Genomic DNA, 23,238 nt, shown 5'->3' on the forward strand with positions numbered 1-23,238 from the left:
TAAGTGACTTCGGAGCACAAGTCCTGATGACTTTTGAAGATCCAAATCACAGTACACTTTTGAGAGAGCAAGAATCTTGACCTGAATGGTAAATTCTTATTGCCATTTCATCCAGCAGCTTGTATTTTAAAGGAATTATGGTTTCAAAAAAAAAAAAAAAAAATTAAAAAACACACTTCACCTATTTCCTCACACAGTTATACTTAGTCTATTATAGTTTCTTCTGCAAACAGCTTAACATTTCCTGGTGTGACGAGAACCTCTTTCAACTGATGCACCAGAAACTGCCCAAATCAGAGGCTTAACACTACAACCAAATGATACTTTCCAAGTTCAATTTAAGGCCCCCACAACTTTTTTTTTTTTGGGCATCTCAGAAAGGAAACTAGGATGGTGCAAGAGAGAAGATCTGTGAGTATGGGATGTCTAAGTCCTTATAAATATTAAAAGCAAAAAACTAGGTTACTTCCACAGTGAGGTTCAGTTTTTACATACACAGAAGTATCCAGAATTTTAAGTTTAGTTGCTGAGAGAAACATAACTTGGACCCACTTTGAAATATTCATTTTTTTCCATACATGGCAATAACTTATCTTTATTCGGGCAATGTCTGCCACCATGGGAACCATAAACTCTGTAATCCCTGACTTTTTGTTATGTAAAATGTCAACACTGCATTACCCTCTTTTCTTCCATTTCTTTAGTTTAAAATAACTAACAGCTCACATAGGTGCATTTATGCCAATACGGCTATATCCACACCCATGGGTGGTTTATAAAAACCACCACATTATGCTACGTAATACCTTGGCTTAATGCAGGTGACTGTCTCTCTAGACTGGCTGGTCACCAGAAAATGTAACAGCCCTCTGCTTATTGACAGCTGGAAGATTTTTCTTTAGCAAAGTAACCTGTCATGGGATAAGAGGGAAGGTCCTCTCAGGGACTGGTAACTGATTAAAAGATAAGTAACAAAGAGTAGGAATAAATGGTCAGTTTTCAGAATGGAGAGAGGTAAATAGTGGTGTCCCCGAGGGGTCTGTATTGCGACCAGTCCTATTCAATATATCCATAAATGATCTGGAAAAAGGAGTAAACAGTGAGGTGGCAAAATTTGCAGATGATACAAAACTACTCAAGATAGTTAAGTCCCAAGCAGACTGAAGAGCTACAAAGGGATCTCACAGAACTGGATGACTGGACAACAAAATAGCAGACAAAATTCAGTGTTGATAAATGCAAGTAACGCACATTGGAAAACATAATTCCAACTATACATATAAAACGATGGGGTCTAAATTATCTGTTACCACCCAAGAAAGATCTTGGTGTCATTGTGGATAGTTCTTTGAAAACATCCACTCAGTGTGCAGCGGCAGTCAAAAAAGGGAACAGAATTTTGGGAATCATTAAGAAAGCAATAGATCGTAAGACAGAAAATATCATATTGCCTCTATAGAAATCCATGGTATGCACACATCTTGAATACTGCGTGCAGAAGTGGTCACCCGATCTCAAAAAAGATATTGGAATTGGAAAAGGTTCAGAAAAGGGCAACAAAAATTATTAGGGGTATGGAACAACAACCTCCATATGAGAAAAGATTAATACAACTGGGACTTTTCAGTTTGGAAAAGAGACGACTAAGGGAAGATATGCTAGAGATCTATAAAATCACTGCTGGTGTGGAGAAAGTAAATAAAGTGTTATTTACTTCTTCTCATAACACAATAACTAGGGATCACCCAATGAAATGAACAGGCAGGAGGTTTAAAAACAAACAAAAGGAAGTATTTCTTCACACAACGCACAGTCAACCTGTGGAACTCCTTGCCGGGGATGTTGTGAAGGCCAAGACTATAACAGTATTCAAAAAAAAAAAAAAAAAAAAAGAAGCTGGTATGTTCCTGGAGGAAAGGTCCATCAATGGCTGTTGGCCAGGATGGGCAGGGATGGTGTCCCTTGCTTCAGTTTGCCAGAAGCTGGGAATGGGCGACAGGGGATGGATCACTGGATGATTACCTGTTCTGTTCATTCCTTCTGGGATGTCGGGTATTGGCCACTGTCAGAAGACAGGATACTGGGCTAGATGGACCTTTGGTCTGACCCAGTATGGCTGTTCTTATGTAGCTCGAGTGATAGGGGCTTATGATTATGGAGCTAGAGGGTAACGGTTCATGCCTCACTGATTGATTTTCTAAGAGATCTGCTCTAGTTCAAACAGGACTTAATTCACGACAGTCCTTTGACCAGCATTATGCAGGTCAGACTAGATGATCAGTGGCCCCTGCTGGCTTTATAATCTAGGACTGATGTCTGTAGGCAGAGTTTTTGTAGCTGTGTTGGTCCCAGGATATTGGAGAGATAAGGGGGGTGAGATATCTTTTACTGGAACAACTTCTGCTGTGAACTTACACAGAGCTCTTCTTCAGGACCTCTAAAGCTTCTCTCTTTCACAAACCATAAAAGATATGACCTCATCCCCTTGTGTGTCTAGTGATGTTTGTAGGTATGCAACCATGGTTTGTCACGCTATTTTCATCTGCATACCTTTTCCCTTCTCCAAATGTAGCTATGGCAGCATTCCCCTCTGAGGAGGAGGATACCTAAGCATGAAACTTTAAATTAAGAAAACAGCGCCCAATTTCCTCTGCACTTTGATAACCAACATGTTAATTTCTCTTCTGTTTTCAAAAAACCTGGACCAATATATTCAAAGCTTCCTAGGAGAATCAGACATAAGTCTCATTAAAATGAACAGGCATTGCATCTAAATCTATTAAGTGGATTTGAATCTCTCAGCCTTAATCTCTGGGTAAAAAGACCAAGCATAACAAATCAGAGCCCCCCAGTGTAATTTTTAGGGAGCACTGGGAGGGAGTTACAAGAGACTGGCAATAGGGATTAAAATTAAAGCTATTCTAGCAGTAAATGACATGCAAAACTTTCACAGTGAAGTATAATATTTTCATGTGCCAGTCAGGTGAAAGACGGACTTCACAATGGAACGCTGCCCTTTGTGCTGGGACAAGAGAAACAGCAGTTTGCAAGTCTTCTCTTGCCAGTTATTAGTGCCTGTCAATTATGCCTCCCACAAAGTGATCCAGAATAATGAAAATCAATCCAGGCTAATCCTGGGTTGTTTTTGCCCCCCCAAAGGGGAAACAAAACGGGCATCAGGATTTAAAAATACTGACACAGCAAGTGACTAGGGGGGCTTACTCAATAATGTGCCTGGCATCGACTTCTGACACATCGTCACTGTCTGGATCTGGGATCTTCTTCTTTTCCTCCACAGGCAGGGCAGGCTGAGCAGGTTGTGGCTGTTCCTCTTCCTCCTCCTGCCAGAAATTGAAGGCTCCATCACTGGGACTATCAAGTTACATACACTCCTTCTTATGTATGAGGGAGAGGGCAGTGTTCTGTATCCTCACAGCAAGGCGGGGCTGATCAAGTCTGCATAAGCCACTTAACATGCAGCAAACTCTTTAAATACATGCTGCAGACTTTGCACACACACACAAAAAAAATCACCACTCTGGAGACACCTCTTTTTCCTTCCTTCCTGCTCCTGAGATGCTATAAAGCATGCAGCTTTGTTCACCAGCTGGTGATGCAGGAGACTTCAGCACACAGAGGAAATGAAGGACAATATACATGCCAGTTGATTGGTTGGAATGCATCCGAGATGTATATTTGCATTGACTCTCCATGAGTAGGAATCACCAGGAAATGCACATAAAGCTAGAGAATCTCTTTGCATCTCCCTGTAGATCTAGATACCACAATTGTACTTTGTGATCATATTTGTGGCCCTTTTGCGTCATTTTCTTTTAGAAAATGGCAAAAAAAATCTTTGATCAATTGGGTGGAAATAAACCCTTAGGCCAAACATGAGGCTCCCACACCCATATTTAGACACCTAAATACAAGCAGCCCTTTTCAAAACCGGTGAGCACTTGCTTTTCCCCTTGACTTCAGTGAGATTTGTAGATGCGTGGCACCTTTGAAAAAAAATCACACCATTTATATAGGTACCTACATAAATCCCTGTTTTGTCTCCTTCCTAAATATGGATGTAGGAGCTAACCTTAAGCACCCAAGTTTGAACATTTTTCATGTAAGCTCTAGAACACTGATCATTCAAAGCTGACATACAGATGCACCCTACCTCCCGCATACATATTCTAACAACCCAACCTCATTTCCCAAAGCGATTTAAAAATACATTTTTTGACAGGAGTGAGAACTTCCATTATGTGGGCAAAATTGTGTTCTGCCCCTAAGCTGCCAGTGCAGAATAACAGTCTAGCGCACAACAAGTGCAGAACAGTAAGACAGGGAGATTGAGCCACTAGTCACTGCCAACCTCATTAAAAAAAAAAAAAAATTTACCCTATCCCCAAAATATTATCTCTCCTTCACCCCAACTTATAGAGCACTCAAAGATTCTTGGTGCATCTTGGACCTACTACTTTTAAAAATGTACATAGCTTCAGACTGTTTATGAATCTTTACGAACTCATAAGAAACAGTCACTGCCTTACAGACCCAGTACAGGATCCTGTAGGACAGGGGGTGGATCTCTGCAAAATTGCCCTGTTCCGTACACTCCCCTTGAAGCTCTTGTACTGACCATGGTTGGAGACAGGATACCAGGCCAGATGGACCATTGGTCTGATCCACTATGGCAGTTCTTATGTTTTTAAATCCTTATTGACGTATGATGGCAATGTCAGGCTACTATCAGAAGTAAAAGCTTGCAGGGTTGTGTCCTCGTTAAGACATGACAGAGGAAGAGATACTAAGTGGAAAGGGGTTGGAAATATGACAGCACGAGGTTATTTGATTCACACTGCACACATTTGTTCTTTCAATATTTATTTGTTCTAAATGAACTCATTTTAGCTAAAATCGACACTGAACTATATTTGAAAAATAAATACTGGATTCAGTTTAATGACTTTTTTAGGTCTACTGGTTATTTTCTATTTTAAAATACAAAAGTACCCAAAAAATATGACTTAAGGCACATCCACTTACCTCTTCCTCCTCCTCCGACCCACTTTCTTCACTGTCAGATCTGGGAGCTACTTCATATCTAATTAAATACAAATATTAATATTTAATATCAGTTCTGATTCTGACAGAGCAATGCACAAACATGCGACTAGCTTGGTCTCTAAAAGCCTTTGAACTCAAACTAGAGTGAGATTACTGCTACTTTTAACACAGGAATTTGTCTAATTTTTTTCCCTTTCTAATCCCAGGTTTTAGGACTCGTGCTTAGAAAAATTTATTGGGTCTGGGTGCATAAGTAGAGGGCCACCAATTAAGCATCTTTTGTAACAGTATTTCCCACATAATTTTAACAGTGCCCTGACCGCTGCAGTAAGGTTAAAGGAATCTTCGCTTTCTAATGGTATAACATACTCCTTCCGACCCTTTGGGACTCTCAAGGTGTTAGGCTGGGCCTATGCTGATATTTTGGGCTTTTCTTGCCTGAATTGAACCATTGCAGGCCCCAATCCTGCAATGATCTCTGTGAGGGAGGTACCTTGGAGACACACAATCACTGCAGGATCAGGGCCAGTATCCCAGACTGTGAACTGGTGTAATTTTTGACCCATTTCAGTTAGAGCATGGAACAGGATGTATAAGCAAAGCCACAGAATGCGTTACAGCAAATGTGAGGCTGTCATCCTTCTGGCAGGACACCAGATGGCAATCTGGGAACTAGCGATGGCTTACCCTGGGTTCATTTCCAACCAAGTGTCCAGCTGTCCAGCTTTTGGAGCGTCTGTGCCGGTAAGGATTTTACCACTTTCCACATGGATCACTTTCACAGGGAGATCACTCATTTGGCTGGTCTCATCCAGAGGCTGAAAAAGCACAACATATGTAAATTTCAGTATTCCATCTGGAATTAAAGCTTCTCTGTGCTCTATTAGCCAATGCTTTAATTAAAACCAGTTAAGTGCTATTGCAGAAATATTTAAGAGGCACCCACTGAAGTTTTAAAACACCGCTTTACCCAAAGAATAAGTAGATCAAAGCTTTTTTTGGTTTGTTTTTAAAAGTTTTGGTTTGCACTAATCCAAAAAGAAGGAACAGGAAACCATTGTCTTGACCTAGCTGTGACAAAAGTGCTGCTTAGCATTTGAAGGCATGAATAAAAGAATTATTGTAATGTGAAATATCTCCAGCTTCTCTTATAAATTAATTTGCCACTCAGTACTTACTTTGTCACAAGTGATCTTGCAACTTCTTAGGTTTATGTGTAACTTTCAGCATTTTTGTCCCACTGAGTTCACTGGGACTTCTCACATGCCTAAAGTTATGGGTGGCTCTCCCTTAGGTTCTTATGGCCCTGATCCCAATAGTATCTGATCACCTCGCAATCTTTAACATATTGATCCTCACAGCACTGCTGTAGGTAGGAAAGCACAGTCATCCCCCTTTTACAGACACATTTACCCAAGGTCACACAGGAAAACTGGAAGAACTGGGAATTAACTCCAGCCTCCCAATCCCAGGCTTGTTTACTCTCTACACCCTTCCTCTCCTACGTGACATATCTAAGGGTTTGCAGGATTGGAGCCAGTGTGAGCACACTGGAGTTGCTGCCGAAATTAGCAGTGACATGACAGGTTAGAGAGGCTGCCAGAACCATTCTTGTGGGTGCAGACAGTAAGAAGACAGACAAATATTTCTTTACAAAGTTGAATATGTTCTATTTTAGGAAGTCTTGATTTAGCCATCTACTGCACTACACTTCAGTGCTGTTTCTCTTTCAATCCAAAAATCTCGTCATCATAACTGATCCTTTCAACGTGTGGCTAACAAACGTTTTCTATCCTACTTGGCACCACATGAAACAAGTTTCTTGTGCTTACTTCGCCATCTGGTCCAATTGCAGGAGTTTGCCCTTCTGCATTCTCTGCCTTCTGAAAGAAAGGGAATACAACTCATAGCAACCCTTTAATAATGGGAACAAAAATCAAACCCAAAATATGAGCACTGCACTGGAATCGCATGTTTATAATGCAAGTATCCCAACTCAAAAGGAGGGTGGGAAGGGAGGACACAGTTAAATGCAGAAGCGGCTCAGGTTGGAGCAGATTTGTAAAGTTCTAGCCAAGAAATCCTCCTTCAAAAAGAGCTAACATTTTATACTGGTTTATCACAGTCATGCAGTGTTATATTAGGACTGATGCTTTTGATTACTACATCCAAGATTAGCTACTTTTCTCTGTTTGGGGTTTTTTTTTTTTTTTTTTTTTGTATAACACCCATTACCGTAGCATATAAAGCCAGCTCTTATTAGTAAAGAAAATTCTGCACACCTTACTATTAAAAGGAAATCAAAATAGTTCTTTAAAAGTCAAGACACCCCGTTTTAAATATCCTGGAAAAGAAATCCCTATCGCCAAGAAAACAAAAACAAACAAACCAAAAAACCACAACACTTAAAAACTGTTATCAGTTCTACCAGCTTATTCCCTTGTACTCATAACACTGTTTTCTTCCATTTTTTCAGTAAAAGAAACCAAAAAAACTGCTCTCAGTTTTTCCCAACTTCCATTTAATGGATGGCAATTTACTAAGGAAAATTTACTGCAAGTTTTCTGATCTAGTGACTCTCACCAAATGAGTTTCTGCTTTAGAAAACTTGTAGTAAATTCTCTCTAGTAAATTTCCATTAGTTATATTTAAGTTGGCAAAACAGACCAGTCTTCAGTTTCTTTCACTATATTACTATGGAAGAAAAAAAAAAATCACATTGCAGTTTACGATGCCTTCTGTTAAAAAATTAAGGAAAACAGCATGAAGACTCTGGTTTTAGAGATGCATTCTCAAGTAGGGTAAACTGCTTATTGGTATGGCAGGTTAGATGATGCATTAGGCTTTAAGTTCTGGAGTCCCAAGTTCAAACATGGCATTTGATTACAAGAGAAGTGAGCTTGCTCATCTCACCCTAGTCACAGCTGTCTATGAACAAGCCGTCAGCACGAATGACCGTCTCTGCTCAATAGATGTTCTGAACCGCAAAGGCTGGGCTAGTGCAACTCGGAAACAAGGCATGACAGTAGAGACAGCAGTTTCCAAACCCCTGTCTTACTCCAGACCTGGCTCCTGCCAGAGCTAACAGTCCTAGCAACAAGCAGGCTTAATCGTTAAGTCACCTTCTTTTTCTTTTTCTTCTTTTTCTCCTTTGCCACCTGTGCGGCCTTGTGTTGCCGCACCAGCTCGGTCAGGTTGGCCACATACTCGTCTGTCTGCTGGAGTAGATATGCCAAGCGCTTATCTTTCTTCTGATCAATAAGCTTACGGTACCCTTCTTCATCCTCAGCCTAAAGGAAGAGGGAAGGGTAGTATCCTTTCAGCCCCGAGTAGAAATTTAGCCAGCTAAAACTTCTATACAACATGTGCGCGCGTGTAAACTGTTTTACAGTCCCATGGGAAACCTTACCATCAACCTGCGCATTCGCTCTTTCTCAATCCTCTCATTCTCTTTCTTCTGCTCACGCTCAGTGTTAGCGTGGTAAGTAGCCACCGCTTTCGTAAGCTTTTGAATTTTTCCCGTGACAGATCGATGGTATTCTTTGAAATCCTTGGCATGCTGGAGAATGCTATTGAGGTATTCCTGAAGGGACAAAGTGAAGGCAATTGGACTATAAAAAGTCAAGATACACACACTAGCCATCTGTTGTTCTGCACTGTAATAATCAATGTCTTTATGTTGTAAGCCATTTGATGCATAGATTTAGCCACAAAAAAAGATCTTTTCCTCTGACTGTAATTTGCCCCAAATATATTTAACATCTCAGTAACGACTCAATTTAAATGGCCTCCGTATTCTAACTCTCTCTACAGAGAAACAAGAGAGTTATTGTCCTTCGGTGCCCAATTCCCAAAGAAATCTTAAATTCCTTACCCTCCTTTGAAAATCCCAACCTAAACAACAACAAACAAAATAAAGTAACAGGAAGGAAACAACTTACCTGGTGCTTTTGTCTGCGTTTCCGTTCTTGCTCGATCTTCTGTTGTTTCTCCAGTTTCTCTGTGATGCGAGCCTCGCGCAGGGACTGCCGCTTGCTGCGTTTGTATGCCTTGGCATTCAGCGCCGTTTCCAGGGCCGTGTCTCGTCTCATGCACACCACGACTTCCTGGCGCAGCTTTTCAAGAAATTCACATTTAAAAAAATTAATTTCTCTCTGTGTGCCATTTTAAAAGTGCCAAAGTTTTGCATGGCATTAAAAAGGCCAAACTTCATACAATCAAAGGCTGAAATACAATTCTGAAGATGCCTTGGGCAAAAGATTCAGGTCGAAGATGTATGGTATGGAACTGGAAAAATATGCAGTGTCGCAGTATAACACTGCGTATTTACACTAAGGGTGAAATTCACCAGCAAAAGGCCTATTCTAGATCTTAAGCCCTTGTGCGACATACATGGTGCATCAGCCTTGTGTTGATCCTCTGCACAGGGTGGATTGCACCCTCAGTGGAAAAACAAAAAAGCAAAACTACTTAAAAAAATCAGATTCTCTTCCACATGGAGTCTCAGAATTGAGATTTATAAGAATAAAGATGCTGCCAGAGCACCACACAGCAACGGTTCATCTAGTCCACTGCCACATCAAATTGGCCCAATGGCCCATCTCATCAGGCAGCTTTTCCTTCTGTCAGGTCAGATCAGTGGAGCAGGAAATGGGATGCACCAATGCTCTATCTAGTCCAGTATCCAGGGACCACTTCCAAGGTAACCAGCTAACACACAAGGCAGGCCTGGAGGTTCTTGTATTTAGTTCAGTTTGTTTTATTCCAAGCCAGACAGACACAAATGCACACTAATTATCTTATTCCTGTGTATCTGGCATTTGCCTTACATTACAAAATCTGCAGTAATTGGCTAATTCCTGCTCTGAATCAGGCATCACACACTGGAAAGCCAGCTGCTGAAACTCCACAACCTACCTGTCTCTGGAAGTTAAGCAGTCTTAGTGCTTTAAGTTCAATGGTAGCTTTGGTTCTCAGGTCACCAGCCAAGGACCCGGGCAGGTTTTCTAGTTCTTGAATTCTGTGAGCAATGCGAGCCTGCAATCTGTGGGGATAAGACACAATTTCGTAGCAGATGAAGACAAATAAAATGAGTAAGTCTGGGCACTTTTAGCCTTTTACTGTTCAACTGAAAAGACTATCAAATACATCTGTGTTTTGTCCAGTCCTTGAGTCACCGTATCTCAAGTACGATGGAAGTTCTTGGCAGCTATGTCCATCTTTGTTTGGAACATAGGGCTTAAAACATCATTTAATACATGGGCATAGCAGTAGCAGTCCTCTCTGGCATGAAAGAGACCTGGGCTCAATAACCAAAGTGCCAGGGAAATGTCAGCCCCTGGGAGAAGCAGAGGCAGGCATGTGTAAGATCTCAGGAGTTGCCCTGACAGGCTCTGAAGTGAACTTATGCACAGTTCTTCTCAGTCCTAGATTAGTCTGTACAGCACATGTCAACTGGGAATTTTGATTTGGGGGGGGGGGGGCGCTGAGGGGGAGAATGGTAAATAAGGAAAGTCACTGTATTCTTCAAGAGAACTGAGGACACCAGTAGGAGGATAAAAGGAGAGAGGCAGCCAGCCACTTGATATCAGCATCTCACAATTCCAACAGAAGCCATGGCTTTTACCTGTATTCCCTCTCCTGAAGGATTTCCACTGGGTCAAGTCCTCTTGGCTTCTGGATCGGTGTGATACGATTCTGCTTCTGATGGAGCTGCACCATGGGGGCAGGCTGGGCTGGCTGCCCGGGTGACTGAGTTTGGGGTGGCATTACAGGAGATGCTGCAGGAGGTACCGCCGGGGGTGCTGGTGAAGGACGGCCAGTTGGCTGAGGAGGAATCAGTTTCTGAGGTGTGCTAGTGGGGGCTGCAGCATTTGCCATTGGTCCTGTTCAAAAACCAAACTGGGAGTGACACTGGGTTGTATGTCCCCCGACACCTCTTTAAACCTGTCAGAATTTGACCGTGGGCCCTGGCCAAAACGTTCAGACCTGGGTGACTCCAGTTAGGCACCTAAGTAAATGGCCTGATTTTCAGAGCAGCTGTGGGCACAAAGCTTCTATTGGCTTCACCACCTCTGGAAATCAGGACACTCATTTAGGTGACAAACTTCAGGCACCCAAGTTTGAACATTCTGGCGCTAAGTAGCACTGGAATGCTGACATGCAGCCCAGCTACAAGGTCTAAGGGCAAAAAAACCTCTTCAGAGAAAACGGTTAAAAAATATTCTGCTTCTGCATATGTTCCGTATTCACTTTCCATACTTTATAACATAGGACATTGCTATGTTCACCCCATGCTGACTCCTGAACAAGTCGTTCAGTCCTACTGTTTATCCCCCCACCTCCTCTCAATCATCTGGCAAGCTGTAAATTTCACATCAACCAAATGCAATTCCTTCCGCCTAGCTACAAGATGAACTGCGCAGCTTTGTACAGCTGTCCCCTATAGTACAACAGTTCAAGCAGAATAAAAGCATGTAGATGCCTGAGTCAGCTCTTTGGAAAGATCACCCATTGGAGTCTAACCACCTGAGCAAAGACATCAAGTGGCTGCCAAAAAAATACTCTAGAGGCTTCAAAATCTGCACTGGAATTAACTGGTCTGTCTGCAGGATCACAAAATCCAGGTGGAGGGTTTTAAAAGAGCTTAGCTAACGTTGTAAGGTCTTCCACAGTTGGCAGGGACACACTGTAGCAGAAACCAAAATAAAGGTCTTCTAGGATTTGCAACAACTCATGTGCTGGGGGAACAAAAGAAGATGCCAAAAAAAACTTTTGACTCAGTTTTCACTTCAGTGTGCCCTTCCTCCACATGCCTGAGTAGCACATCCCCATGCTGCCTTCACTGCTCTGGGGAAGGGAATGCCAGAGAAATTTGTTGTAATTAACGGTTTAAAAGAACCCTAGTTATTCTCACCTTCAGGCCAGGGCTTTGGGGGTGCACCAGGGGGCTGCCCAGGCATTCCTGGGGGAACTCCTGAGGGTCCAGGAGGAGGCATGTTAGGCCCTCCTATACCTGCACAAAGAAGAGTAAAAAAAGACAGCAGTAAGACACTCTCTCTGCAGTTTATTAATATATCTGCTTGTTCCTTGCATGTAGTTAATAGGAACAAAACCAGGCTCCTTAATTAGTGAGAGCATGGTCAGCATACGTGGCCATTTCCAAGCTTTCCCTGAAGAGTTTAGAGTCCCAATTCAGACAGACTGAAACACATGACTGCATGTGGGTGATACCAACACAGCTATAAAGGATGGAATGTTTCCCACAAGGGAGGTGCAATATGGGGGAGGTGCTTAGCAGCAGGCTTGAAAGGGTTTGTGAAAAGACACAAAACAGTGTGAAAGGAGACATGAAGCAATTAGGAGAGGGGCCTAGGAGGAATGCAAGGGAATGAGAGCAAAGATATTGTGGGGGGCAAAATGGTGCAGGATCTTGAAAGTGACAAAGGAGTCTTTGTGCACGCACGACCAGACACATTGTACAGACAAACATCCCTCCATAAGCTAATGTAAGGTACCAAACAGATAAACAGAAAGTGTATGCTACCCCCATGCATCAGTCTATGTGCATCTGTACTGAAATGGAAGAGTCTTGAATTTAGACTAAGGAAGGAACAAAGCTGGCGCTTACCATGAGGTCTGTTGTAATTTGGAGGTGTTGGTCCTGGTCCAGGCCCAGGCCCTGCTCCTTGCACTGGTCCTGTCCCAGATACAGAGGGTGGAGGTAGCGTCGGCATTTGCTGCTGCATTCCAGGCATTGGTCTCTTTCCCTGCACTGCCATCTGAAGATGGTCAGGTAACGGCTGCCCTCTGGCAAGCATCTTATAGGCCATGATCTGAGCTCTTAACTGATGCAGCTGGTTCTGGTTAAAAGGGGTTGGGCCCCGATTTTGTTGTCCTAATGCTTGTGGGTCAGTACCATCTAACGGGACTCCTCCAGGACCAGAGGACATTTGAGAGCCAGAGGACGGACCGTTAGCTGGAACTGGGCTTGAGGCATGCTCAGAACCGCCAAGCGGAGAAGGGTAACCTGGAAAGAGAGATGCAATTATATTACAGCATACTGTAGACTTCGCATAGTAATACAGAAAGGCTAGTTTTATTTTAAAAATGCTATAGGAAAAAAGGCTATTTAATCACTCTTGATGGAGGCTGCAACTGCTTTAAGCCAGGGTCCCCAATGAAAGTAATTGCACTAAAACTTGTTTGGAACTAAAAAGAAAAGGAGGACTTGTGGCACCTTAGAGGCTAACCAATTTATCTGAGCATAAGCTTTCGTGAGCTACAGCTCACTTCATCAGATGCATCCGATGAAGTAAGCTGTAGCTCATGAAAGCTTATGCTCAAATAAATTGGTTAGTCTCTAAGGTGCCACAAGTACTCCTTTTCTTTTTGCGAATACAGACCAACACGGCTGTTACTCTGAAACCGGTTTGGAACTAAAGGTTTAAAACAAAGAACAAAAATAATCCCGTTTGAGGATTTACAGAGGAATCTGTCCAGGGAGGGTTCACAGACATACTGGTGGCTGCGAAGGGCTGTAAGTCTCTTACCTGCTGCATGGCCCATCTGTTCCCTGCTTGTAGATTTATTTTCTCCATCATAAAACCACCCTCTCCCCAGAGTTTCTTGAACCACTGCCATGCCCATGACAAAGGGAGCACAGGAGCACTCTCAGTGGCAGCAGAGGAAATTACAGGATATGGCTGGGTATCCTTTGTGGGAACTTTGTGCTGTAAGTGGCTATGCCAGGACACCAGCTGCCCTTTTGTGTAGCAACTGTCCTCAGTGTGGTAGAAAGAAAGAATATGGAGAGGAACAGGTGGCCTTTCACAAAAATTCGAAGTTTGTATCCATATTGTTCTCTGCTCTTGCTACTGTAATAGTGCACTCTCCCAAGAGGAGTCCCACTGCAGCCGTAATCAACAAGGAAACTGAACACTAGACTGGGGCCCAGTGTCCTGTTCAGAAACTTGCTTGCAAATCTCGCCCAGGCCCCTCGCTCAGGAAAAAGACAGACCTTGAGAATGCTGATCCATTGGGCTTGGAGGAGGACCCATTCCCGTGTGCCCACCTGGCCTCATTCCCATCCCCTTCATCTGGCCGTACCGAGGATCATCAGATATTCCCTTCTCATGCATGGAATCCATTGGCTGCAAAGGAAAAAGGGACAGCGCAAAACCTGCTTAAAAATAATTACTATCAAAGAAAAAGCTAAGCTACTCCTAGAGGCAAAGGACTAGTGGAAGCAGAGAATAGGCTGCTGCATTGTGTGGTACAGTTTGTATTTAGATGAGTAGTGTCCTAGGTACATGAATGATGCACCATTTGTAGCATGCTGACCCAGATTCTACCAACATCAATCTTCAAAAGGAAGATCTATTTATTGGCTACACTCAGGATACCATATAAACAGACAGCACTCAATGAAGTGAAAGAAAAAAAAAATCACACGAGAAATATTTAAGGACAAATATTTTTTAGTCCAAAATCACATTAAGCCTGGAGGGTATCTAGCGAAATTTCCTCATAGGCTGTAAAATTTGCCATTGGCATTAGTTATTACATTATCTTGCATTATTTGTTCACAGTGGCATGAGACTGAGAGGCGCTGTATGTATCTCATGAAAGAATTTCAGGTATAACTCTGAGACTAAATGCATTATTCCTTGAAATCCAAGTCCAATTTCTTGTTATTTTGCAGCCCACATATCAGCAACTGAAAAATAGGTTATGCCTGAACACAGTATACCAACTGTTAAAACATCCTGTGTGTACCGGGTGTGATAACGGTGACCAAGTCAGGTAAAAAATTAGGGGTTGGACCTTTTCTTTGCTTTCTTACTTTGTATGAAGAGGGCCTGAAAGGGTGTTTATTGCATTAAAAACTGAGGTCTTTTCCACCCTGGAACTCTATGGATAGCCACAGAACTACATGAATTCTGACATCACAAAAGTTGAGAACTAACACGGAAAAATATTTTTAATCAGACTTAAACTGTGGGGTAGGAGGAGGGTTTGTTTACTTTTGTTAATGTTCATTTAACTCAAATGCCTAATATATTCTTGTATGAGTTTATTAGGCATTTGAATTAAATGAACATGCAAACAAATATATGTGTACAAACTCATACTAATATACAAGTATGAGTTTGTATACATATAAGTTTCAAATCCCCTGCCCCTTCAGTTAGAAGAAAGAAAGTTTTTCAGTTCACATCTGTAGAGCCCTGCATGGATACAAAATTTGGATCTGCATGCGATCCACAGACATGGCCCACGGATATCCACAGATATAAAAGCAGATATCCGCAGATTTTCAGGGCTCTAGATACAAAATTTGGATCCACAAACATGGTCTGTGGATATCTGCAGATTTGCAGGGTTCTACACATCTGAAACCCACGTCTTCCAGCAAAACCATATTTTATATCCCTAAGGTATCAAAAACAAAGTAAACCATCTTTAAAAAAAAACAAAACAAAAAAAACCCACCACATTCCAGGCCTTCTGTATCCATTGTCAAGAAATGGAAATGAGGCAGAAGCCTTTATTTATTTCCTTCACAAATCACCTTTAACTTATACTCATCTGCTTTCAGGTTTGATCCACTGTGAAAGATAAGACCTAGGAAGGATCATATCTTGCTCTACATTTTACTGGCTGTGGGGAAATCGCATGCTGTAGAAAATTAGGGCAACTCTTAATGGTTTCATTTTATATTCATTTATTTTTAATAACTAGGGAAAAAGAGGAATGTACAAGCTCTGCCAGGAAAAAATAAAAGCCCCACTCAAACAGAGCACTGTTACAGTTGGTTACCTTGTGCATCTGATGCATGTTGTCCTGAGCATAGCCCCCAGACCCCTGAGGTGGTATAGCGTGTCCTGATGAAGGTGGTCCAGGGCTGGGTCCCATCATACTATGTGCAGAGCCAGGCGAGGGTCCAGGACTGGGGCCCAACATTGCACCAGGTGATGGGCCGGGTCCAGGAGAAGGACCTGGGCGAGGAGTTCCTCCCATTGGAGGATCTGGAGTGGACATCTTCAATGGAATTGCTCAAACCAGTATCCTAGTGCAAGAGAGCATGCCTTTAGACAGGACTGTCAGTGTAAGTCAGTCAGTGGCTTACAACATGGCAAACTGAGGGTGTGCCGCTTTGAAGACAGAAGTGTCGCCCCATAAAGTTGAGAGGGGGCAAGGGTAGAAGTTTATATACCCATGACTGGGACACTTAGACACTACAGTAATACAGTAAATAAATAAATCATAATAGTGCTATTTTATTTCACGGAGCGACAGGGGACTGAAACGAGCACCCTACTATTCGATATGCATCGTCTTTGAAATGACCATGTTGCCAAAGAAGAGCATGAGCATGGGAAACAAATTCAGAAGACAGATGGGGGAAGCTGCCCATATACTTGGATGCACGGGGTTTCAAGCAGCCAGACTATGGGCTTAATAGAAATTCCAAATAAATTATACCAATATAAAAAATGTACATTAACAGTTTTATTCTTGTTTGCATTTGTCAGAAAGCCATACAAAAGAGAAACAAAAGATCAATTAATCCAATCTCTCCCTCCCCCCCACCCCAAACTCCCTGAAGCCAGGGCAGATCTGTTCCCCTGTGTTCCATCCAGACTAGTTTTAATGCCCCAACAGTGATGCAGTTTCCGTCTCTTCTTCAAAGAGATGATTTCACAGTCTTGTAAATCTCATTTTCAAGAAGTTTTTCATGGTATTCAGAATAAATCTCCCCTTTAATTTCATCCCATTAACTCTCGTAGCACACACTAGGACCACCCTCAAGAATTTCTCTCTCCCCTTCGTTTTCACACCCTTCAAATACTTGTAAACCAGTTATCATTAGCATGTACGAAGTTCACAAAAGGGTCGATTTTCCTTGCAATGTATGTGCTTAACACCCATCAATATTACTGGGCATTATGTGAATGCAAAGGAGGCGTTATCCCAATAAGGCCTGGTCTATATGCAAAGTTGCACCAGTTTAACTAAAAGTGTTATTTTACACCAATTTTTGTTAAACTAGTGTAATTTTTTGGGTGGAGACAAACGGATTTAAATCCGTCTTATATTTGTTTACTTTGCATCAGTTAGTAAATTCAGAGTTGCACATTCGGCTGATCTAATCTATTTTAAAATTATATAATTGTGCCCATGTAAACAATGGTTTAACAAAAAACTTTTTTTTAAAACCAATTTAAGATTAACTTTAACTAATGTAACTTCTGTGTAGACTCAGATTGTAAAACCAGAAGGAATCATTGCCATCACCTAATCTAGCCTCCAGTATAACCCAGGTCATAGGACTTCCTTGAATTTATTCTGTTTGAATAAGAGCTGATCTTTTACAAAAACACCTAGTTTTGATTTAAAAATTTCAAGTGATGGAAAATCTATCACTAACCACGGAAAGCTGTTCCAATGGTACAAACAAGTCTCCAGATGCTGTTGCTGCTACACCTTGATAGGTTATATATTCCAAGTAAAACTCTGGAATTTGAACCCAGTTCAATATGTTAATTTGGGAGAGATCAATATGCCTACAGAAAACATTGCTCTATCCATTTAACTTTTTGCAGAAGATATGTGCCCTAAGGCACTGGTTTGGCTCATAGTCTGTAAGATGCCAGTTTTCTTTTAAGGGTTGAGTCACTAATACATACCAGAAAACCTCAAATAGAAAACTTGACCCAGAACCTAAATTGTATAAGAAACTCATGCAGAGGCAAATCCAAACCATCGGAACATTTTCAAGATAAGTCTGCCAGTCCTGTGTAACCAAACCTAGGAAATTGTGTTGTGTGATGGGACCTGGGTAATATAGACTGAGTTAGCAGCAAAATGGAATCTGTGGTAGCAAACCACAGTCTACAACTGTGGCAGCATAAACCAAATTAAACACACTGTCTGATAATCAATGTATCCAAGTTTCATTTATTTTTCCATTTAAATTAGAAACTCCCTTTCTTAAACAAAAATTGACATAACATTGTATTTCTGATACCTCAAAAACGCAGGTAGGTGGAAATATTGCGTTAACAATTGCAACCACTATTGCATTTGTATGTTAAAATCTGCTAAATTCAATGGAAACAGTAGCTCCGAAGTACAGTTTGGAATAACAATTCCAAGTTACACAGCTGCATATTGCCAACAGAAGAGTCCAGATAGCAACCCTACAATTTCTGCAACTGAAATCGCTTTCATTTCAAGTATGGTGACAGTTTTGAGTATAAATATTTGTAACGATTCCCGATGGTTAAAGAGAACACAAGCCCCAGTTAATATAAGCCATGGAGAAGAGAACATTTATTGTATTCAGTTTTGATCATGCTCCTTTGCTCCCAGCCATGTCAGAATGAGTTTTGGAGGCAAAACCTGTAGCATCACTACAGTCTCATCAACGTAGCCATACTGAAGTTTCCACAGGATATAAAATGCCGAGATATTCACTGCCCAGACCAGATTAAAAGTCTAACTGATTATGCAAGAAAAGCTTCACTTGCTTGTGAGGCAGGTAATATAAATTAAACTTCTGATTTAAAAATAAAACACAAGGATGCAGTGTTATTTCTCAAGTTCTAGAGATACTCAGAGCAATGAGTCTGGGGAAAAGATGTATGCCATTACCTGCCAGAATCAGCTATCTTAGAATTGCCAAGCTACACTGGAGCATGTAAAATGTTTACAACCAACCAATTGCCACATGGGAAACCAAATCCATTTCTGGATTTCATGCTCTGACACATATTGCAGCTGTGAGAGCAAAAAAGGTACCGTAAGTGGGAACTGAAAGAACAAAATGCAAACCTGTTCTCCTATATGATCAAGGATAACAAATCTCAGTGTTTAAAATACTATATTTGGGTTGTTAAAGGAGGATTTTTAAATTTATGTCTCCAACACATTCATGAGAAGTACAATCCAAAGTCTTTTTTTATTACTTTGCAAGGTGTATTGCTTAAATATTTAAGAATTCTTGAGCTTCTTGTTCTGTGGGACAAAAATATACTACTCTAAAAGGATTCATGTTTGTCTTTTATGATCAGAATATTGATAAAGTAGAACGCTTATTCTAGATCTTTCTCTGTAAGACACTGTCAATTGGTCAATATTAGATGGTAATCCATGTTGCTAGATAAGGTTCCAGTGTTAACCCCTTCCCTATTTTTTTGTCCCTCCTCTGCCTTATCTGTAAACAGGATAGAAAAATAAGGAAGTTTCTCAAGAATTTAAAAAAAAAAACCCAACATTTATATGGATATAAAAACAGAGTGATAACAAAAATTGTGAAAAGGATATGAAACCTCATGCTTCAGGGTTTAAGCCAATCTCTAACTGTTAGAGACCAGGATGACAACCTCATGGGGGGCAGATAATCTCACATTTGCTACTGCATAGTTCTTTGCACCTTCCTCAAAAGGATTCTGGACTCGATGGTCCTCAGGTCAGATCTAGTCTTACAAATCCTATGTTCTTCATATATTTGTCAGTGTTATCAAGCGATTAAAAAAGTTTAATCACAATTAATCGCACTGTTAAACAATAGAATACCATTTAAATATTTTTGGATTTTTTCTACACTTTCAAATATACTGATCTCAATTACAACACAGAATACAAAGTGGTACAGTGCTCACTTTATATTTATTTTTGATTACAAGTATTTACACTGTAAAAAACAAAATAGTATTTTTCGATTCACCTAACACAAGTACTGTAGTGCAATCATGAAAGTTGAACTTACAAATGTAGAATTATGTACAAGAAACTACATTCAAAAATAAGACAATGTAAAATTGTAGAGCCCGTAAGTCCACTCAGTCCTACTTCTTGTTCAGCCAATTGCTCAGACAAGCAAGTTTGTTTACATTTGCAGGAGACAATGCTGCCCACTTCTTGTTTACAATGTCACCTGGAAGTGAGAACAGGCATTTGCATGGCACTGTTGTAGCCAGCGTTGCAAGATATTTACGTGCCAGATGCGCTAAAGATTCATATGTCCCTTCATGCTTCAACCACCAATCCAGGGGACATGCATCCATGCTGATGACAGGTTCTGCTTGATAACAATCCAAAGCAGTGCAGACTGACGCATGTTCATTTTAAAATATCTGAGTCAGATGGTACCAGCAGAAGGTTGATTTTCTTTTTTGGTGGTTCGGGTTCTGTATTTTCCACACTGGAGTGTTGCTCTTTTAAGACTTCTGAAAGCATGCTCCACTGTCACTTGTCCCTCTCAGACTTTGGAAGGCACTTCAGATTCTTAAATCTTGGGTCGAGTGCTGTAGTTATCTTTAGAAATCTCACATTGGTACCTTCACTGCATTTTGTGAAATCTGCAGTGAAAATGTTCTTAAAATGAACAACATGTGCTGGGTCATCATTAGAGACTGCTATAACATGAAATATATGGCAGAAAGCACGGAAAACAGAACAGGAGACATACAATTCTTCCCCAAGGAGTTTAGTCACAAAATTAATTAACACATTTTTTCAACGAGCGTCATCAGCATGGAAGCATGTCCTCTGGAATGGTAGCCGAAGCATGAAGGGGCATACGAATGTTTAGCATATCTTGCACATAAATACTTTGCAATGCCAGCTACAAAAATGCCATGCAAATGCCTGTTCTCACTTTCTGGTGACATTGTAAAGAAGAAGAGGGCAGCATTATCTCTTGTAAATGTAAAGAAACTAGCTTGTCTTAGCGATCGGCTGAACAAGAAGTAGGACTGAGTGAACTTGTAGCCTCAAGTTTTACATTGTTTTGTTTTTGTTTTTGAGTGCAGTTATGCAAAAAAAAAAACAACTACATTGTAAGTTGCACTTCCACGACAATTCTGCACTACAGTACTTGAATGATGTGAACTGAAAAATACTATTTATTTTTTTCAGAGTAGCAGTCGTGTTAGTCTTATTCACAAAAAGAAAAGGAATACTTGTGGCACCTTAGAGACTAACCAATTTATTTGAGCATAAGCTTTCGTGAACTTTATCATTTTTAGAGCAAATATTTGTAATACAAAATATACACTGATTTCAAACACAGATTACTATATTATATATAATGAAAATGTAGAAAAACATCCAAAATATTTAATAAATTTCAATTGGTATTCTAGTGTTTAACTGTGCAATTAAAACTGCGATTAATCGTGATTAATTTTTTTAATCAATTACTTTTGAGTTAATCACATGAGTTAACTGAGACTAATTGACAGACCTAATATTTATATATCAATTTAGCTCTAAAATTCAAAATTCTGCTTGTCAGAGACCTGTAAAAACTTAAGTGTCCCCCATTTTCTCCCATCAGTTTGGGGAAGTTTGTTCTAACCAGGTGGTTCTTTTTAACATTAGGGCTGTTACCATACCAAACTTCAGATGTTATTTGCAGTAATCAAGCCTGAAAGATATGAAGGTGTCAAATATCAAGCAAGGCTGCTTACTCCATCAAAGGGTAATCTGACAAGCCTAAAGATAAATTAGACAAATTAGTTATCTGCACTGAGATGTGGTTTCCCCTCAGTTAAAGCTTTCTGCAGATTGCAGCTTCTACTCGTACTCAGATAAGAGACGTAATTGCATGTTGTAAAAATTGGACCAAATTGTGCCCTGAGACGTGCTGTGTCCAGGGGGCAAATGTTTCTGATTGGCTGCAAGATGGGTTTGAAGAAACTGGATCTTCAGAATGGCACATTCCTTGCCTCAATCCCTGGTCCACCCTCCCTCATTTTACTATTCCCAGTGTCACCTCTTCTTCAGGGAGTTGACACTGCCTTTCTGCATAAGGCCAAAGGTTTAGGAATTTGGAGCAGATTCTTTTGTTCCATGAGGCCTTATGGCATTTGAGTAAACCTCATGTCCAGTTTTAGATTCCTAAATCACAACTGCAGAGGTACTGGTAGTTAGTCACTACATTGTGACAAATTTGGTTTTTGCCTCCAGCATTTCTTTGGGACCTCTGAGGTTAGAAATCTAGGGCAAGTTCGCATTAGCAATGAAATTCATTGAAAGCTTAGACCTCAACTAAATGCAGCTCAGTGGAAGAATTTGTAGAGACAAATAGACAACGCAAAGAGGTGAGAGGGAGGAAAGAGTGCACACTAACTAATCTCTTAGGTTCATAATTCTTGATCACAAGAAAAGGGAATCTTGATAACACAACAACATTTTTAATCAAAAATGTGTGTAGCACTTATTAAAAGGCACAAAGGAAGTCTGCCTGCATCCTTTCATCCTCACCTTCTGTTGATCTTGCTGTGAAGTCATAACCTGCATCTATGACATCACCAAAAGTGATTATGAGGTCACAAATCTGACTGATTACTAAACAGGATTAAATGAAGACAAGACTATAAAGGAGCAATGCATGGTTTTGATACAAACATGTTAAGGAAAAAGAAGAAAATGGAAAGGTAAGCTGAGTCCAGATTTTAGTTTGATATAATGAGGCTTGGCAACATTTGATTTTTTTAGTCATTTAAACATTGATAATATCAGTTTATATTAAGCATTCTTTCCTAATTTTATTGACTTAAATTTTCACAGTTGCATTAAATTAGAGATTTTAAGCATTTCCCCCCCCCCCCCCCAATTTTTATCTGTTTAGATTTTCACAGTTGTGGGAAATTATGAGAGGGGTCAGACAATTTAACGACAGTAGATGTTGAGATTCAAAAAGTTAAAGCGTTATAACGGTTAAAACACAAATCAACATTACATGTAAAATACACAAAGTAAATATCCTTCAAACAAACTCTAATAAGTGCTCAAGCAGTCCTTTTCTTACTCTATCTGTAAATTTTGATGATCCCTCAATAGAAATATTTTTTGGTGGTTTATGTATACACAGTGAAATCGATGTTTACCAACATTTGCCAATAAAAATCTAATCCTTCCAATTCTGGACATAGTGGAGGTTTCCTCTTCAAACATTCAGACCTGAGCACAAACATGAGTCAGAATGTAAAAAAAAAAAAAAAAAAAGATATTTAGTCACAGCAAACAAATTTACCAACAGTACTGATAAATTCACTACACAGTGCCAGTGTGTTTAGCCCTGTCCTATATTCAAGACGTTTCAGTTAAATAGGAAAAATTATTCCACGTGAATTTAAAGATGACACTGAAAACATCTGT

At 40.5% G+C, this 23,238-nt stretch overlaps 1 protein-coding gene across 8 annotated transcripts in view; it reads right to left on the bottom strand.

The window, feature by feature from the left end:
- Positions 1-23,238, bottom strand: part of SMARCA4 (SWI/SNF related BAF chromatin remodeling complex subunit ATPase 4) — a 57,504-nt gene that overhangs the window by 24,458 nt on the left and 9,808 nt on the right. For 7 of the 8 annotated variants that reach the window (XM_084609818.1, XM_084609814.1, XM_084609821.1 and 4 more), the window contains exons 3-15: positions 15,886-16,135; positions 14,084-14,216; positions 12,695-13,093; positions 11,981-12,079; positions 10,691-10,949; positions 9,982-10,108; positions 9,006-9,179; positions 8,474-8,647; positions 8,187-8,354; positions 6,897-6,947; positions 5,752-5,882; positions 5,044-5,101; positions 3,223-3,341 (exon numbers count right to left, since the gene is read on the bottom strand). In XM_084609818.1, the coding sequence (XP_084465944.1) occupies positions 3,223-3,341; positions 5,044-5,101; positions 5,752-5,882; positions 6,897-6,947; positions 8,187-8,354; positions 8,474-8,647; positions 9,006-9,179; positions 9,982-10,108; positions 10,691-10,949; positions 11,981-12,079; positions 12,695-13,093; positions 14,084-14,216; positions 15,886-16,107 (2,114 nt within the window). In that variant the 5' untranslated portion in view covers positions 16,108-16,135. The remainder of the gene's footprint in view (positions 1-3,222; positions 3,342-5,043; positions 5,102-5,751; positions 5,883-6,896; positions 6,948-8,186; positions 8,355-8,473; positions 8,648-9,005; positions 9,180-9,981; positions 10,109-10,690; positions 10,950-11,980; positions 12,080-12,694; positions 13,094-14,083; positions 14,217-15,885; positions 16,136-23,238) is intronic. The other variant, XM_084609816.1, reaches the window with a different exon arrangement.

This window comes from Lepidochelys olivacea (genome assembly GCF_965140295.1).
Source record: "Lepidochelys olivacea isolate rLepOli2 genome assembly, chromosome: 20".
Lineage (NCBI taxonomy): Eukaryota > Metazoa > Chordata > Testudines > Cheloniidae > Lepidochelys > Lepidochelys olivacea.